The sequence below is a fragment of the Gymnogyps californianus genome, chromosome Z (genome assembly GCF_018139145.2).
Source record: "Gymnogyps californianus isolate 813 chromosome Z, ASM1813914v2, whole genome shotgun sequence".
Classification (NCBI taxonomy): domain Eukaryota; kingdom Metazoa; phylum Chordata; class Aves; order Accipitriformes; family Cathartidae; genus Gymnogyps; species Gymnogyps californianus.
This window is the reverse complement of record NC_059500.1, coordinates 24,077,614-24,093,765: the sequence shown is the minus strand read 5'-3', so window position 1 is coordinate 24,093,765 and position 16,152 is coordinate 24,077,614. Positions and strand designations below refer to the sequence as shown.

At 37.6% G+C, this 16,152-nt stretch overlaps 1 protein-coding gene across 1 annotated transcript in view; it reads left to right on the top strand.

Moving 5' to 3' along the window:
- Positions 1 to 16,152, top strand: part of FER (FER tyrosine kinase) — a 170,648-nt gene that overhangs the window by 12,666 nt on the left and 141,830 nt on the right. The window contains exon 4 of the mRNA XM_050912701.1: positions 1,093 to 1,192. Coding sequence (XP_050768658.1) covers positions 1,093 to 1,192 — 100 coding nt within the window. The remainder of the gene's footprint in view (positions 1 to 1,092; positions 1,193 to 16,152) is intronic.

Sequence of the window (16,152 nt, the reverse complement as noted above, 5' to 3'; positions counted from 1 at the left end):
AAAAGTTCCTGCCTTTAATTTAAATCTTTGCACAGTTGGCCCAGAAATAGAAACTGTAGATAGCACCTTGTTGGCTTTACTGAGGAATTCCATTAAGTTTCCAGATGTTTTTCTTGAGGGTGAAAGTGGCGGTATCTGGGCCTTGCCTCATGAAAAAAGGGAGAATTGTGAACTCCAGCCTTCTTCATGCCTGCTGCAAGAGGAACAGTTTTTCTGTAGAACAGACTTCCTTTTCTGCACATTCATTGAGGGGAGCACTTCCATTAAATTAAGTTCCTCTTGCATGATTTACCATTGTGAGTCTATTTTTCTTTTTGTCAGAGTTTTTACCTTTCTTTACTATATATGCCACCTTTGTGGTATTGTAGTGGCTGGTTTGTTACTAGCTTTTGTTTGCAAATTCATGATTTGTGATTATTTCTGATCAGTGCACTAATTTTGTCACACAGTGAATGAAAGTTGGGGATAGCAGAGACAACTTTATTTTAATTTTTTGACCAAAAATATCATGTTCAGTGGAGCTGCTTCCACTGCAAAAAGATTCTTCAATGCTGTGTTCCACGGTAGTTTGGTTGGTGTTTTTTTTTTGTTTGGTTTCTTTTCCTTTTTAGGGATTTAAGTCTTACAACAGATAGATTGGTTCATGCACAGTTGCTGTTTCTAAGCCATTTGTATGAACTGTAATATCTAAAAAGTCTTCTTTTTTTTAAGATGCTAAAGGATTTCCTTCCTCTGTGTAGAACTTTTTCATCTACTATGATTTATTAATCATCTTTTTGGTGCCTTTTTTTCCTTGTCATTGAAATAGAATAGTGTTTATGATTAGCTGGATTTCCTAAACATATTTTTCATTACACTGATGTGGATGGGGATCTCTGTTTCAGGCCTCTTATTTCATTCCATGCATTTATTGATTTTAATACTGTTACACCATGTAATACCCTATTAAGATTATCTCAAGCCAGTGGAAAGTGGTAACATCCTTATTTTGGAAAATAAATCCTGTTAGTTCTCTTTCACTAATGCTATGAGGTTTTTTATATGTTGAGGATAAGTATTTTTAATACTTTTTATATTTCTGTTTTCTTAAAGGTCACAAAGACAGAACTAGAGAAACTAAAATCTAGCTATAGACAACTAATAAAAGAAGTAAATTCTGCCAAGGAAAAGTATAAAGAAGCTGTGGCTAAAGGTATGACTGACCTGTGTTAATTTCATCTGTTTATTAGTACCTTTCTCAAACCTGCTAAAACTCTTACAGTGAAACAGGGTAATGTTTTTATTTTGAGCAACTCAATTACAATTATAAAAGCTCATTTAGTATCTTAAGTAAGACAGACTAATTGTCATCATGTGTACTTGGTGGTACTCTTTTTAAAAATTGTAAAATAAAGGATAGGCCTCCTTTTAATATAAAAGGTAATCCTTTTAAGTTCTTCTGTTATTCCTTCAGTGGATGTATTTGAAATGTAAAATTTTTCAAATGGACTGTTAGTAGTGGTAAGTGGATTGCACCTCTGTCTCATCTATGTTGTAGCTGCAGCCTACTTGCATCCTGTGACCTATTATAGTTGCTGCAGTGGCATCAGCATTAGTTCTTGACAGTTAGTATAACGGATCTGACCTTTGTCAACCTTAAGCAAAAGAGGAAAAGAATTCATTTGCACACTGAGATATTTTAAAGACTTTTGGGGAATGATGTGTCCAAACTGCATGGATTTTGATTCCTGTTGAATTGTGCTAATGATTAGATAAAGGAGAGTTTGTTCTATGATGTATTGAAATATCTTGTTAATAATTGTTCTTAAGTGCCTTTCTAAGATTTTTTTCCTTTCTTTAGAGAAAATTAATTGGATGGCAGTATATAAATATAATTCCAAGATCCATCTTAAAGTTCTTGTATGACTGCCTAAAATGACAGTTATTGTCCTTGGTTCTGTTGTACTATAATTCACAGTGCAATATAGTAGCTATCAGTGCTGAGAGAAAGATTGTTTATTTCCAAATTTGTCTAAAATTTGGAGCGGTAGCTGACATGTGAGTGTAATGACAAAAACAGCATGGGATAAGAGAAGTTATACTTAGCACTGTTTAGGTTCAGCTTTTTTTTTCTTTTACTCACATCCATATTCACTTAAAAATGTAAATACATACTCAGTTCCCTAGCTGTTTTCTGCATACAACTTTAATGTGGTTACTTGGTTTACCCCCAGGTAACTACTTAACATGGGAACACATAGTGTGTAACATGGAAAATATTATGGGGTGCTGTGGTCTTAGTATGTTCTTTTTATCCTGTCTTCCTGTTATAGCTCTGATCGTTCTCCATTCCTGAAGGACCAAACTTTTCTATCGAAATCAAAGAGTGTTTTGGCTGTCAGCAGCTGTGATGTTTTGATGTGGTTCTGATTAACTGAGTTAATATTTCTTTAGATAGACAGGAAACAAGCTGTTTTTAAGACACTTATTTCTCCTGTGTTTTTCCTTGACCTTCTCTTTTAGGCTTCCATTTAGTATTTGTCTTATTACAATTCATACTTAATTTCAGTTTCCCTAACGTCTTAGTGTAAATTGGTTTTAACAAACGCTGACCTTCAGAAAAATGTTGCAGGTTTTTCTCCCAAAAATTGCAGAATTGCTTCTCCCCGTCACACCCCAGGCCGTGTTCTTGTTTACAAATATATGTGTAGTTGGTGAACTACTACAGTTGTGTATCAACTGCAGGTCAGCAGAGCTACTTGAATTTTTTTAAGCCATGGTATTTTCATAGAGTTTCTGAGCCCTCAAGTTGTCAAACTGGTTTGTGAAGTGAACAAGTTAGGGAAGTCTTAAAGTTGTAATGCTTCACTATTCCAGGCATTAGTTCAGTAACAAGTGCTTATTCAAATTGTGTGCTGTTAGGAAATATGACTTTTGTTAATATACCAACTGGTTCAGTTTTTCAGGATTTCAAGAATTATTGAAAACAGGGGAGAGAACAGTGCCTACTGGAACAGTGCCTACCAGAACAGTGGGAGGGCATAACCAAGTATTGGAAATAAGCTGAAAAACATTTTGTTAAACAAAAAAAGAAAATCTTTGGACACTAGCTTTTGCAAGAAGTGTGTTAAAAGAACCAGTCCAGGTCCATTTCTGTAAAATGCTGTTCTCAACAAACTCTGTTCCTTCCAAACGAAGTCTCCATCACAGTGCCTGGCCCCGTGTTTCTGGAGCTGAAGGGGACAACTACTCCTTAGGACATACTACTTTGTCTGTGCCCCTGGTCTTGTGCATGCTGAATTACTGTAGATTTGTGCAGTACCTGTACAAGCTGGTCAACGTGAAAAGAATACAAGTCACACAAAGGAATGACTTAGAAATTTCTCTGTTTTGCAAGTGTAGTGATTTTGAAATTTAGTGACTTTTTGTTTTGTTTTGGAATAGCAAAGCCATCTTCTAGTGAGAGAGTCAGTTTACTAGAGCCCCTAGTGAAAGAGGTACAAGTAGTTCGCTAGTTTGGGAAGAGAATTGTTTCCCTGTTTTCTGGTTGAGTTGTTAAAAGTGATACTAAATTCTGGGCTAAACACACACAGTAGAGGATATTAACTGAAAAGGGTAAAGCCTGGCAGAGTTATAAACAGTGGAAAGTGATCTTCTGCAGTAGTAGTTGTTTTTATGTTTTTCTGCAGTCACAAAGTATTCTCAGGTAAACTTGAATTACTGTGTGTCATACTTTCCACCAGCTAACAGGGCAGTTGCTTTGAATCAACATGTTGATGCTCTAATGCAGGATTACAGCTGTTTTCACTTTTTGCTGAAAACACTTAAGAGGACCTGTAGAAAGAGCAATAAGAATAAGGGTTAAGCACTGAATAATTATACTGGTTAGTTACAGATTTTGTGTTAGGGCAATGGAAAGGCAGCTGGTGGAAATTTTTTGATAGTTTCGTAATGAAAAAAAGGGAACTGCTTTCTGAAGGATGCAGGAGCTTCATTGTGGAAGGCTTTGCGCTCTCCAGATCTGGAGAAAGGTGGAAGTGTCTGAGATGCTGGCTCAGGAGCTGTTCTGGGGAACCTTCCACTAGCACTGCTTCTGCTTGGGCATCAGGGAAGCAGTGGTACAGTTGTGTTGCAGAGGGTACACCACTGAGCCTTGGCTGACACTTGGTGCTTAGGCTGGATTGCACTGCCTTGTTGTGGCCACCAGTGTCTGTATGCTATCTCAATCAGAAGTGACTGATTTATCTTGTTTGTCCTGGCGCTTACCCCATTTAATCATGTGTTGCTGCTCCTTTCTGGACCAGTGATTACCACGGGAATCACAAATACACCCTAGTTGGTTGTTCTTGGGCATGGAGATCTCAGGTGTCAGGCAGTCTGGTTGGTGTTACTCAGTTGGTTGATAGTTTTTTGCCTTTTTTTCAGTCCTTAATTCTTACGGTTTTTTAATGTATGGTGAGAGAAGGCAAGCTGAGAGAGGATAAAGTCAGCAAGCTGAACTAGTCCAGTGCCTCTCTAATGAGGCATACTTCAGCAACTGGGACTATGGACAGATTGATTCCAGTAGTCTCTTCTGGATTGGAAAGCTTGGGGGGGGGGGGGGGGGGGGGGCGGGGGGAAGTATGTGCTGGGAATGCACAGCATGTTCCTTTGCAGAATTGGGACATTAGGGCATGTTGGGGTCATAGGGCATGTTGGGGTCATTGGAGCAAAATATAAGATACAAACTTAGCAGATTGTTTTTCCATAATGAAATGGACAGCCCGCTGAAACCTTTTGGATGTGTGATACTGAGAAAAAATGGTGTAAACTTTTTACAACAGTAGTCCAAAATAACACTCACAAATTGTATACAACTCTGCCTACAATGCTGTGCTGACATTAGTGATGCTGAGTAACAAGGTAAATAGAGTGTGGCATGTTGATTGTTGCTGCTGCAAGAAAACACATCAAAAGAATTTATGCCAAATGGTAAAGACATTGTTTGGCTAAAGAAGAAGTCACAAAGCTTCTAACAACATTTTATAAATAATGGGTAAAGAACACAAAATGGAAACTGTAGAACAGTTGTAGATATTAAGTGTGATATGTCATTACAGTTTGAATCTCATTTGATTGGATCAGTAAGTGCTTCCACTTAAGTTTGCTATTTCCACAATTATTGTTGTTTCTGCAGAACTGTGCATCTTTACTGAGTGTAGTTCAGACTGTGTCTGTGGAGGTTTCTCATGTTTTCATCCTTGATTTTTTTGATTAAACACTACTTATTCCTGCATAAAAAAAAGCTTAAGTAAGGAAATGATGAGTACATGAAATCGGAAACAATAATTTACTCTTTTCCTTACATTTTAAAAAAAAATTCGAAAAGCATTAGTTCTTAACAACTTAGCATCTATTTTTGTAGCTGATTTTGGTGTTAGATGTTTAAGTGTGAAATAGTTGCTCTTATATCAGTTAATATTGCAAGTTGGAATAGAGCCAGTGTAGCTTTGGGAGGTTCATACTGGATTTTAATACAATATAATCTTTAGCAAAATTTACAGTTTTCATGTAAATACATCTGTTACAGGTGTTAATTGTATTCTTGTTACTTGTTAATTACTGATTGAATGTAGAAACTATGTTTCTACAGACAGAATGGATCTGAAGTAAATAGTAAAGGAAAAATATATTGATTCTAAGTATTTAATTTCATCATTTCATTTTATGTTGCTACAGCAGCATAAAAAAATATTGTACCAGATTTCCCTAGGCTGGCTTGTGTTCCCTGACAAAGTTGTGATTTAGGGGAGACTAGAAATATTAACAGTACACCTAGCACATTATACAACATTGCATCTGATGGAAGAATGTTTTCCAATCCCTGCAACTCTTGTGATTTAATACTTCAGAATTCATGTGACTTCTGTGGTACATACTGAAGTTGCACAACAGCATAAGCTATATGTATGATAAATAAGCAAGCTGTTGAAAAAGCTTTCATTAAATCAAATTATTGTCCTACTATTCTTTGTAATAGCTGAGTGGCCAGAAAATACTTTTATTAGGTGGCTGGTGCATTCATTCTGAGATGCTTGTAAAATTGTGATTATGCTACTACATTTCTTCATGGCACGTGTTGCCTTTAGTTGTTGCTGAGATCAGGGAAACTCCTAGTAAGGTATTTTTTGAGTTTATTTTTGACTTAAACTCTCACATTGTTAAGACAAAACAAGTAACACTGGCCGAACTGGTCTGTCTTATTCACAGATGTCAGCAGGCTGGATGGATTTCAAATTAATACCCTATTGTAAGCATTTCAACTCATAGACACTACCAGTGCTTGCAAGGGCTAGGGTTGTTTCTTGTGTGTAAAGTAAAGCTTCTAGAGCAGGAAACCCTGGGGAGTGCAGAGCCAAGAGATCTTGGTGACTTCTTGTGGACTGTGGAACCAGCTTGGGCGTATTGTTTCCACTCAACATGAACGTGTAGTCCTAGGATGTGCTCTCCTCAGTCCTCACAGACCAGCACTCATAGGTCTGAGAGAATTTACTAGTGGTGCTTATTAGCTCAAACATCTGACAGCAATTCAAAAGACTGCACTTTGATTTTTGCTATTTTTATACTATGTTATTTGTTTAGCTTAACATTAAGCAGATAACTTATTGAACTAATTCTTATCTCAGAAGTTTAGGTCTGGTATTCTGTAAATTTGAAATCTGTAAGTATATACAAATAGTTATTTCCCATTAGAAAACTATTTGTTATTTGCAGTCATTAATTTGTTAAATAAGGTTTGGGAAAAACTTCCTATCCTCTTCTCAGAGATCAGTTGAGTGGACAAGAGAGTGAGTGATTTTATTTGTTGAAGAAACACATTCATGTAAGCCTCTAGCAAGACATAAAGGGAAAAAAGACTTTAGAGATTAAAAGCCAAGATCCTATCTTCTTTCTGTCTATCTTTGTGACTTTGGTCTTGTGAAACTCATATTAATTAAGAGCACTGCATTTGCATCTCTTTATTTGGAGAGTGACAATAAGGCTGGTCACTCACTAGATTTCCGAGTTTGCTTCCTGAGACAGAACTAACAGTCAAAGCCATCCTAGTTTAGTTACAGCAGTTTGCATAAAAAGTACTTTGTAGATCAGTATAAATTATTTTTACAGTCTCCTGACTTCTCAGCACAAGTATAAATTGGGAGAGGAGTGGCTGGAGAGCAGCCCTGCAGAAAGGGATCTGGGGACGCTGGTTGACAGCAGGCTCAGTACGAGTCAGCAGTGTGCCCTGGCAGCCAAGAGGGCAAACCGCATCCTGGGGTGCATCAAACACAGCATAGCCAGCCGGCCAAAGGAGGTGATTATCCCGCTGTATTCAGCATTGGTGCAGCCTCACCTTGAATACTGTGTGCAGTTCTGGGCCCCACAATTTAAGAAGGATGTTAAGGCACTTGAATGCCTCCAGAAGAAAGCAACAGAGCTGGTGGAAGGGCTGGAAGGCATGTCCTGTGAGGAGCGGCTAAGGACTTTGGGTTTGTCTAGTTTGGAGAAAAGGAGGCTGAGGGGCGACCTCATTGCTCTCTACAGCTTCCTGAGGAGGGCAAGTGGAGAGGGAGGTGCTGATCTCTTCTCCCTGGGATCCAGTGATAGGACACCTGGGAATGGTTCAAAGCTGCACCAGGGGAGGTTCAGACTTGACATTAGGAAGCATTTCTTTAACAAGAGGGTGGTCAAGCACTGGAACAGGCTTCCTAGAAAGGTGGTCAATGCCCCAAGCTTGTCAGTGTTTAAGATGCATTTAGACAATGCCCAAACTTTTGATTAGCCCTGAAGAGGTTAGGCAGTTGGACTAGATGATTGTTGTAGGTCCCTTCCAACTGAACTATTCTATTCTGTTCTGTTCTATTCTATTCTATTCTGGTCTTAGGGAAGTGAAGCCAGGCTCAGCATGGGAAACAGAATGCTTCAAAGGTCACTGGGTAAAAGTCATGTCACTGGTGGTTTTCTTGGGATCAGTAAGAACTATTGTATAAGGAAATAATTTTCATAATCACCTATGGTATTTAGATGTGCGTAGCATTATATGAAATACTGAGTTTAAGCAGATAACTTGGATCAGGAAGGTCCCAAAATTGTTAAATGGGTAATATGGAATAATCAATTATAAAGCAAGTTCTACAAGCTGTGTCTTTCCTATTCAGTGATGAAGACTTGGGAAGTTGAACAAACTATGAGGAAGTGCTTAATAGAAGAAATGGAGAAATTAGAGGGTTGCCTCCAAAAGCAAGGGACAACAAATTTTTCTCATTTCACTGTAAATTGTGTAACGTACTCTTCAGTATTGGGATTCAATTACTCTGAATATACATAGTTACATTGGCTTGATATATCACTGCAAGGGTAGTCTTTTTTTCTGTCATATCTAGGTTTTAAAATTACTTGCTTAAATTTAAGAAGTGCTTAGTCCTTACCAAAATTCACTTAAGAGGAAGATCATGCTGGGGTCCCACTAGTATTCCTTCCACTTATCAGTCTGTGGAAGCAGATTTAAGTCAAGCTTTAGGATTCTTTAATGTAAAAATATTTTATTGCTTTAAAAAAAATGTTGTTAGAAGAAGACCTATTTGAAAGCCTTGGTTGTCTCATTCGTAAGTATAAGGAATGTGTTCAGTAGAATAATGCAAACAAATAATATAAAGGAATATTCCTTTCCAGGCACAATGAAATAATGCTCTGTGAAAATGTGTGTCTCCAGAGTTGAAATAAATAAGGAAGTGACTATATGGGAGGTTTGTTATTGATAAACAAATGTGGAGACAGCAAAATATTCAGAAATTACCTCTGTTATTGAAAATGCTGAAAAATAAGTAGATGAAAAGGTAAATGCAGTTCTGGGAAATTATTTGAAAAACTGCTATAAACATTGGGAAATGTCTAATAGATCACTATATGCATTGACAGCTTTATACTTTAGTGCTGATATTTACAAAAATAAAAGATTCTAAAGCAAAACAAGGAACAAATGTTTTTTTCTGTCTGAAACATTAGTGTACGCTGAAGATTTGCATATTTTCTCAGAGGAGGATTGTTGCTTTATTCAAAAAAAAAAAAGGCAAAAAAAGCAGCAAAAGCCCTGATACTCCCCTCTTTTTTTCCATTTTAAAATTTTCTGAAATCAAATGCTGTGATACTCTAGTGAGGTTATAATACAGAAAATTATGACAACTCTGAAGCCAAGCTTCTTGGCTTTTCCTGGGACCTTGCATGCCCTCTCTTTAATCCTAACCTATAAGCTCTCCGTCGGCTCCTCATCTGTCCCCAGGCAGAGCTCCATGTGCTCCAGCTGCCCTCTCATATAAAGGGCAACTCCTTCTCTTCGTCTTCCTGGCCTGTCTTTCCCCAAGAGCCTGTATCTCTCCATTGCAACACTCCAGTCATGGGAGCCATCCCACCATGCCTCCATGATCGCAACAAGATCGTAGCCCTGCAACTGCACACAGATCTCTAACTCACCATGTTTATTCCCCGTGCTGCATGCAGTAGTATACAGGCACTTAAGCATGGCACCTCAGCATGTTGAGTTCCTGGAGAGGATCTGGGGGGTTTTTCCACAGTGGTGCCTTGTAGGAACCTCCTTGCCCACATGCAGGTGCTGGAGGTGACCCCACCCAAGCCCCATTTTGTTTACTTTGTGATCCCTTACCATCACACTACACCATGTCCTTTGCCCAGCAGTCTTGTCCATTGCTCCCTCAGGACTGTGGGTCACCTTCTCCCTCCCCGTCATTCCTAGTTTAAGGCCTTCCTAATGAGGTTGGCCATCCTATTGACGAAAATAATTCTACCCTGATTAGTAAGGTGCTTCCCATCTCCCAGGCAGACGGTGGCCTGCAAACAGGGTCCTGTGGTTGTAGAACCCAAAACCCTGTTGCCAGTGCCAGCTCCGCAACTACTTATTGGCCTGTATTGTCAGTGCCCTCCTTGCACCCTTTCCCCTCACTGGCAGGATTGAGGAGGACACCACCTGAGCCCCCATGCCCTTGACGGTTGCCCCCAGAGCTCTGTAGTCACTTTCTATACTGTCCAGGTTTCCCCTGGCAGTTATCATTGGTGCCCACATTTATTATAATGTTGCCTCTGCTGTTTTTCCCTGTGTTTACCTATACCCAGAAATTTGGGTGGATTTGCCTTCTGCACTTCCTGAACTACAGAGGCAGTTATGTGAATTCTTGACATATGTTCTTGTCCTCCAAGTTTCTTTGGGATTGTTAGTCATAGTTTTATTTATGCATAAGGATTTTCTTCCCCCCTATTACTCATGTGTAGATCTTCAGATTGTGCTTCTAATTTTCATTTTGTTTGTCCTGTAATTCTGCTGCTTTTCTGTTTCCACAGTTCCAGCGTATTTAAGGCTTCTCACTGTGTTTCTGTTGGGGGTATATAACCCTCTATTGTCATGTCAGGTGTGTCTCTGCCTGCTTTTGAAACTAAATTTAATTCATTGTCAAAAATTGGACTTGTGTAATAAAACAATATTCTCCTTTGTCAGGTGGATGTTATCTTCATTAGTGTTTCTTCATGGGACAGCATTCACTGTGCACTGAAGCCAAAGGTCATGTTTCAGTGCCAGGAGGTATAAATCCAGAAAGTTAATTCATTCACTGTGAGCTAAGGCTTTACAGTGATCTCCATTGCCTCTTTTATGAACGCTTTGTCATCACTTCTGAATGGCTGAAGGTCATACCTAGCGGTATCACTAAAGTTCCCAAGAGTGAGAGGCAAGGGGCAGCCTTCTTGAAATACTGTAACATTGGACTCCAGGCAGACTTTTTCTGAGATTTATGAAAACTGGACCAGAAATTCTTTCTAATTGTAGACATTCCAAAATGTGCCTAACTCTGACAGATTTATGTTGTTTTCACAAACTACTTAGTATTTCAATTATGCCTGCTAAGCAATTATGATATTTATTGTCTTTTAAGAGCAAACACTTAAAGATGCAAAAATTTGAGAGAGCTCAAATGTAAGCCTCAGTCATTAGTTTAACCTATGCTATCATGAAGCTGGATTTGAAATCTGAACAGCTAAGCTTGTACCAAGTCTCGACTTGAGTCTTAAATGTCACACTGTAGGTAACCTTCAGGAGGTGGATCCTTGTGCTATTAGTGGGTGCTTTACACTGTATTCCACAGAGTCAGTATTTTGCTGTTTGAATAAAACATCAAAATCTATGATGCAAATTTGAAGATCTCACAAGTGTTAAATTTTATTGAAATCAATGATAACTAAATGTAGTGAACATATAAGGGGATACAAGCCTTGACTTATAATTTTTGACCAACCAGAAGAAGTTGTAAGGGTGTAAAAACCTGAGCTCTTCAGTATAATTATTTCTTTTTAATCCAAAATATGTGTGAAAATTTTCTGTATTTGCAATATTTATTTTCTGAAAGTCGGTTTCTTTGAGGCAGTTGCACTGTACATTGATGCTTATTTAAAAAAAGATGAACATTATGAGCTGAAGTTTTTCTCAGTTGGTCTCGGTTGTCCTATCCAGTTTCTGTTCTTCCATTCTAGGTGAATATTAGGCTACAAGAGACTAATACTTATGATTGTAAGAACTTTGGAATAGCAAATCTGCCTTTTTAATAGAAAATACCCTAAAACATTTTTTTCTGGATGGCTCTGTTGTACTGTATGTAGTAAAATCTTAAAAGAGTTTTTATTAGAAATTGTGAAATACTTGACTCTCTAGCATGTTTTAAAAAGAATGCCAGCCTTTTCTTTGCAAATATCGAACTTTCATAATTGAATTTTGCAAGCTTCATAATACTGTTTATGGCATGACATATTGTATACACAGTCAGTTTCTATAAACATTAAACAGTTGTATCAACAAGTGATGGCAGTAGAATTATAATTAGATCTATTTATGAAATTCATTATACAGATAAAGAAAATTGGATGTTTTCTTCTGTGCTAATTGACATGTAGAACAACTGTGTACTCTGCCTCACTGCATTTTACTGCTTTAAAAAATAAATTACAATATGGAAATAATACTTCAGCTGTGTTTCTTGTATTAATTATAGGTCCAAAAGCTGTGTTTAAAAGTTCAGTGTATATGATAATTTGATTTATTTTGCAATTAGTTGGGGTGTTCTGCTGAGGAATAATGTATATCAAAGGAATTTAGTCCTCCAGGCAGATGGGAAAATGGGATAGTTCAGCCATTAATGAGGTTTCTGAAAGAGAGCTAGTATTGGTAAGTCTCTAGTTATGTGGTTGTGATAATTTTTAGTGTAAATTTTCAGTTCAGTTTAACTGTTGAAGGCTGTTTGTTGTGTTTCATAGGTCAGAAGCTTGTACTTATGGCACACAGTATCATTTGACATATGCTCATTTTTGGTAAGCTGAAAACTGGTAGGGGATGTATTTTAAAGACATGCATGTACAAGTTGTAGGTTTTCAGCTCTTAAACTATGACATATGGAGATAATTTTGGATTATGTAATCTAGGGCATGCTTGAGTAGGATTCGGCAAACGTACAATAAACCCAAGAAATAATCCAGCTTTTCTCCCTCTGCTACCACCTTGTCTTCCTCTTCCTGTTTCCCTGGCCAGTGGATCTCCCAAGGGAATGGGCCAGGGCAAGCAAAACTTAGTGCTTCCAGCTCTGACTTCCAGCTGCCTCGTCCTCTCCTCTTTCATCCAGTCCCTATGCTGTAACTACTACTTGACCTCTTCCCCTCCAGACCTCAGTCACTTTCTGTTATTTCCACGTGTTCACATGCCTCTCATTCTCCAGAAAGACCATATACTGTGTGTGTCTTGGTCTGCAGACAACCAGGTTTGACACTGTAGCTTACTGTATTTAGAAACTGAGTGTGTACGACACTTCGATTTATTCTGAAATTACCTGAGGTGTTCTGCTGAGGAACAGTGTATATAGAGAAGGAATTTAGTCCTCAAGGCAGATGCGAAAATGAGATTGTATACCATCCCATTATATTGGTACACTGGTGTCAGACATGCACGTCTTTGGTGGTATCTGACTTCTGGGATGTTATTCTGGGTGTGATGTGTTGGATTTTTTTTTTCCCTCCAAATGATCTATATTTAATTTAGAAATAAATAGTGCAATGTTTTTATGTTTAGGGGAAATAAAAAAATTACAGTCTTCCCATGAAACATGAGTTTTGATTGTTTGCCAAAGACAAAACCTATTAATGTCTGGCAAAAGTTTTACAGAGAGTTGAGATTGTTGTCTCTCCAAAACAGTTTTACAGAAATTTTTAAAGTGAATTATTTTATTCATACCTAAATGAAAAATACTTCTCTGGTGATAGCTCTGGAGATGTGTTTTGTCTTTGTTGTTCAGAGTAACTTTGTTCATTTAGCTAAACTATAGTGTAAGAAATCTGTTCCTTCCACGTAGAAAATCAGGTCAGCAATTAGATTGTTTTCAATTAAATGACAGATGTAATATCCTTTTATTTTTATTACACTGTGTTTAAAATGTAGCTGACAGTGGCGAAGTAGCAAATGTCTGGAGAGCCATATGAGGGGACAGACAGCTGTCTCAACTTCATGATAATTTGTTACTTAGAGAGTTCCTGAGTCAGAAGTGCTGTCTCTCTTAGTAGCTCTTCAGGTGTTTTTTTTTTTGTGTACACGTGTCCATTCACTATTAAACCGCATAAGTTTGTCATGCTTACGATAATTTTGACCAAAAGATTGCATAGGTTAGCCACATGCTAGTTGAAGAAGAATGTCCTTTGTTTTTAACAAAGTACGTACTATTTCCATATAATGCCTTACAGTTGTTACATGGAAGAGGTTGGGAAGGTCTGTTAACTGTGTGTCCCCTCTCACATGTTGCTCCTCAGTCTCTTGGCGCTTCAGGAGTCCTCATTGTAGTCATTCCTTCTGGATTCCTTGTGTTTCCTACCTTCCTGATGCTTGATGCCCTTCTCTAAACCTTTTTCCATTTCAAATATGTCCTCCTTGAGGTGAAAGAATGGCATACTGTTTTATATGGATTTAATCAGTGGCATAATAACGCTGTCTAGTCCTTTGCTAAATAACATCTTGTTTGATGGCTGCTGAACACTGAGTTAACATTTCTGTCGATCTTTCTGTACTAACCCCAAGATCTCATTCCTGAGTGCATTCAGTAAGCTTACAACAGATTACTAAGCTTGAATAGTTTTTTCCCCATATGCATCTTTATAAATATTCACACTATAATTTACCATTTTGTAATTTAATCAGTACTTCTTAAGTTTTTTTTCCAGTTCTTCACATTTGGTTCCCCTATTTGCTTCCTTCAGACAGCATCTTCATCATCATCTTTATCATCTCATGTATCAGGACCCAACTGATATTCCTGGGGCGCTCCATTGAGTGCCTACTTCCTCCTGTAAAAACTAATCATAATATTTCAGCTAAAATGTTCTCAAGTTCCTTTAACGTTCCAAAGCTAAACACCACCCAGTCCTCATAATTTCTTCTTATTTCATTTATTCTCTAACCTCTTCTTCTGACACGTCAGAAGAGAGAGATTCATTGACTCTTTCATAAAGAGACATTTCAGCCTGGAAATCTCTGAAGGTCTGTCATAGTGAACACAGATGCAAAAAAAATTCATTTTTTTTCCCTACCAGCTCCTTTTATATAGTGACTGTCCTTTACATTTTCTGACAAGCTTGCTGACTCCAATGTATATGAAAGAGGATTTGTTACTGTTTTACAAGTCTTTTCCTCAGTTTTTTTTTAATGTGCCTTAACATGTTCCTGTATTTTAATTTATTGGAGTTCACAATCCTTTGTGTATTCCTCATATGACACAGTTTCAGCTTTTCAAGGTCTGCTCTCAAGCCTCTGTTCTGCCACTTAGCTATGAATGCTTCCTTTTTCTTTTTTCTCAACTACTTTTTGGTAGGTGGTAGAAATGTTAAAATACAATATTTTTTATTACTTAAATTATTTTAAGATTATAAGAAATGTAGTGGTCTCAATGAGATTGGTTTAGTTACTGTATGTTTATCTGTGCAGGTAATTGTGAATCTGCACTTGATAATTGCAGATACAGGATTCATTTAAAATGCCTTTAGTTCCTGAAAAAGTAATGAGACAATTCATAAATATCAAGAAGATAAGAAGGATATGAGTGAGAGCTTATGTGTCTTGGTAAGGAATCATGTCAAAATAATCTCATATCCTTTTATGACAAGGGCAATGCATGATCAAGTTGAAAATATTCTAGCAGAGGTGCAAAACTGTTTGCATAATCTGCTTGGAGAATGGTTGTTAATGAGGTCTTGTCAGAATAACGTATCCTATGGGACATTGCAGGATATATGTAGAGATTAGGTTTGGGTGGTCTTTCAGTGTTTCATTACTTTGTTTCAGAGTTTGTTTATTAAATTCCCAGGCATCACTATACCTTGAAGGGGTTGAAAGTGCACTGGAGGGCAGCTGTAGAGTTAAAAATAATTTGGTAAACTGAGAGATGAGTCTCAAAAAAATAGTGTTAGTTGGCAGGATCAGATGCCAAAGCAAAAGTAATCAGTGATGCCATGTTTGTATAGTATTCAAAAAAGATGTGGGTTTTTTTTTTTCCTTTTTCTTTCTTTTTTTTTTTTCTTTTTTTTTATGAGCTAGCAGTATCTTGAATGTAAAGTTATTCCTTGGCTTTGAGCCTTGACTGAAGTTGCACTTGTGTAAGATTGTGAACCAAAAGACAAACAGGACTTATAAGGGAAGACCTGTAGGGCCATTAGTATGAAGGTTAGAAAATTGAGCAGAAGAGTATGTAATCTAATATATAAAAGATGGATTGCAGAGGATGCTAGAATCTATTTTTCGTACCCATGGCATGTATGAAGTAAGTAAGGGTTTAAATTAAAGCAATAAAGATTTACATTGGAGAGTGAAGGGGCAGGGAGGTGGGGGGATGCTTTCAGCTAGCATAGCACTAGGCCTGAATGGTACTAGGAGGTTACAAAGTTATCTCTCATTGGAGATCTTAGGTAAGTCATAAAAACATATGCCGCATAGTTGTGCAATTACCATGGCAAAGGATAGAATAGGTGACCTCTTGAAGTACCTTGTAGCTCTCAGGTTCAGCACTGAACTGGTCTTGTCAGCATGAACTTGAGGACTTCTAGCGTCTAATAGTGTAGAGCTGAGAT